Source organism: Frankliniella occidentalis, unplaced genomic scaffold, assembly GCF_000697945.3.
Source record: "Frankliniella occidentalis isolate FOCC.00 unplaced genomic scaffold, Focc_3.1 Scaffold19, whole genome shotgun sequence".
Taxonomy (NCBI): domain Eukaryota; kingdom Metazoa; phylum Arthropoda; class Insecta; order Thysanoptera; family Thripidae; genus Frankliniella; species Frankliniella occidentalis.
The window spans coordinates 1,623,876-1,626,647 of NW_026267149.1; the positions used below are offsets into that span (position 1 = coordinate 1,623,876).

General features: G+C 52.8%; 1 protein-coding gene across 1 annotated transcript in view; it reads right to left on the reverse strand.

Moving 5' to 3' along the window:
- LOC113207080 (battenin) overlaps nucleotides 1-2,772 on the reverse strand; it is a 14,914-nt gene that overhangs the window by 7,703 nt on the left and 4,439 nt on the right. The window contains exon 2 of the mRNA XM_052264407.1: nucleotides 1,073-1,150. Within this exon, the coding sequence (XP_052120367.1) occupies nucleotides 1,073-1,150 (78 nt within the window). The remainder of the gene's footprint in view (nucleotides 1-1,072; nucleotides 1,151-2,772) is intronic.

Genomic DNA, 2,772 nt, shown 5'->3' on the forward strand with positions numbered 1-2,772 from the left:
CGAAAATAAGCAATAAACACAAAAACAAAAAGTGATGCAGTAGCTATTGCTTCCGCGCGCGTTTCTATGGCCCGCTCGCGCTATCGCGCAGGCCGACGACACACGACGACACCCCAACCCAACCCTAACCTACTCGCGGCAGGGTCACGTGTCAGGCGCGGGGGTGTGCTCGTGCGCCCCTCCGACAAACACAAATGTTTGTGAAACTATTTATAAAGACGCTTTGGTGCGGATCTGCGTGTCGAGACGCACAGCAGGAAGGCGTGGGCGGCCCGCTACCCCACTGCCTGGCTGGCCCACATGCCGGACCGCTCCCGATCTCCAGCGGCGCGGGGACTTCCCTGGTCGTGCCGCGCCGGGCCGGGGACCGCCGGGGTCCATGGCGCCGTGTATTCCTTTTGCCGCGGCGAGTGTATTTTTAGCCGTTCGCCCGAGCTGGCGGGCGGGCCTCGCGTGACTCTGGAGGATTGAGCGATTCACGTGCAAAACCACTCGACTCCCGCGCCGCGCCGCGCCGTGCACATCAGTAAGGCATCGGGCCATCCGGCCGGGGCGGCTGGGGCTGTCGCCTCGTGACGCAACCAAACTGCATGAAACGTGATTCGACATTTCATTTTTCTGATATTTCAGGCAGGTAACTTTGTAAAGTTTCGCAATTTGGATTTGTGATACGGAGGACGCACTTCGCCTCGCTGTTCACCAACAGTGTCTCGGATTGCGCGCGTGGAATCTTTACAACATGATGTAATCGCTGCGATGCTCCCCTAGCACCGTACCGGACTGGCATTGCCGTGTTGAAATCGGGCTAATATGAACTCCTTTTGTTTTTTGTTTTCTTTTTTACAGAATTTCGACCCCACATCAAGACGCCCCCACGCCCCCACTCAGCAAGGGGGCACGTTCCTCTTTTCTTTTTTTTTGGCCTTGCTCCCTTCGTGAAAATTTTCCGCGTGGTAATTATAGGATGGGCCGGTCGAAGATTTGGATTGGGATTGCCTTCCTCACTTCGCCGACCCCTTATCAAAATTGAAATAATTTCAAAAAAACAAAATATATATAACGACGTTCTTACCTCCATGAGTAACTGATATGGTGAAGATCTCTGTTCTATTTTCGCCTTTCCCGTCGTCCTTCTTGTTCCCGAAATCTCCTAAAACCAAAAACACAGACACAATAAGTTAAACAAAATTAAGAGCGTCTTAATGGTTCACCAAGATTGAGAAAATGATGCGGTGAAAAATGTAGAAAGGGTTAAAAAGAGGAAAGGTAGAAGGAGAGGGAGGGAGAGGGAGGGAGAGAGAGAGAGAGGAGACGACTAAGGGGCTTATCGTTGGTCAGGGTGTCGGCCCCGCGGATGGCGCGGAGGGGGGAGAGGCGTCCGTGATGATAAACCATACCTTGGTCTCTGAACCCGCCCGAAGGCAGTGCATCGCCCACGCCCACCCCACGTGGCGCGCGGCAACACTACTGTGCATCAGGAAGTGTAGTGTTCCTCCTACACCAAGAAAATTGTACTCTTGAACCAAGGAATTTTCTTTAAAAAAAAAAGTGCAAGGAAATGTTTGATCTTGCTTTGAGTTTTTTCCGTGGTGTTCAAGTTAATCTAAGGAAACTTTTACTTTATTTTAACGGCATTTGACTTAAGTTAAAGACAATTTTCCTTGTACTTTTTTGAGGTCAAAAAAATAGCGTTCGTCTTGTTTCAAAGATACAATTTTTTAGGAGTAGAGACTAGGGATGTGTGTTTTCTACAAAGAGCACGGTAGGCCTTTTAAGATCCGCTCTGGATCGCCCCAGACCTAGAGAACCATTTAGTCGATTAAAATAATTTAGGGTTGTAAGAAACAAAACTGAGTTCCTCGAACCGAGTAAAATTGAGTAATCTTATTTGTAACTATATATGGTCGCACACTAATCAAACTACGCCAGCTTGATTACATTACTTCATCGTCACGGATAAAATTTAGTTATTTGCAGTGCTAAAATTTCATCGCGGTTTTGTAATTGGTTCTCTGGACTAAACGGTCCTCTGGGTGCACTGAGAGCGTCCTCCCCATCGTCCACCGGTCAAACTCTTCCCTGGTCGTGCTCCGCGCCCGAGTACTGATTGCCAGGGCCTCGCCTCTCGCCCCGCTGCCGCGGTAGGCCCGCGCGGGGCGGGGCGGGACACCCGCAGGCCCCCTCCGACCACCTCTCTTTGTGGTCCAGGCAAAATACGTGTTTCGGCGTCTCTAATTTGGTTTCCAGCCTCGGAGAGGCGCAGTATGTACGAGCTTACTGTACCGAAAATTAAAAGCCAGCTTTCGCGTGTTTGTTTGGTTCGTGTCGGTCGGGGCCCGGGGGGCGGCCGGGGGCGGCACGACGCCCGCCTCCGCGTCACGGCCAGCCAATGGCGGGGCAGTACGGCTGTACGCCGGCACTGACTGCAGGCAGAGGCGCCCCGCCGCCGCCGTCACTCGCACGGCACGGAGTGAAATATGTATCGCACGACCGCAAAAGAGATAAGCAACCTCAGTCGCTGCTGCTCGTGCATGACAAAATCTTTATTTCACGTGACGTCATTTTGCGTCAGGTTAGGCGCGGCGGCCTGCTCCCCTCGCTCCGCTGAGGAGGAGGGTAGGGGAGGAAGGAGGGCGAGTCCTGTTTTTAAGAAAATAAGCAAACGCGAACGCGTGGGGACTGACGTCTGTTCGGGGTGTAGGGGGGCGGCGGGGCCGCACCGCAAACAGCCTCCGGTCCGGATCACCCACCCACATCCCACATCATCCCGAA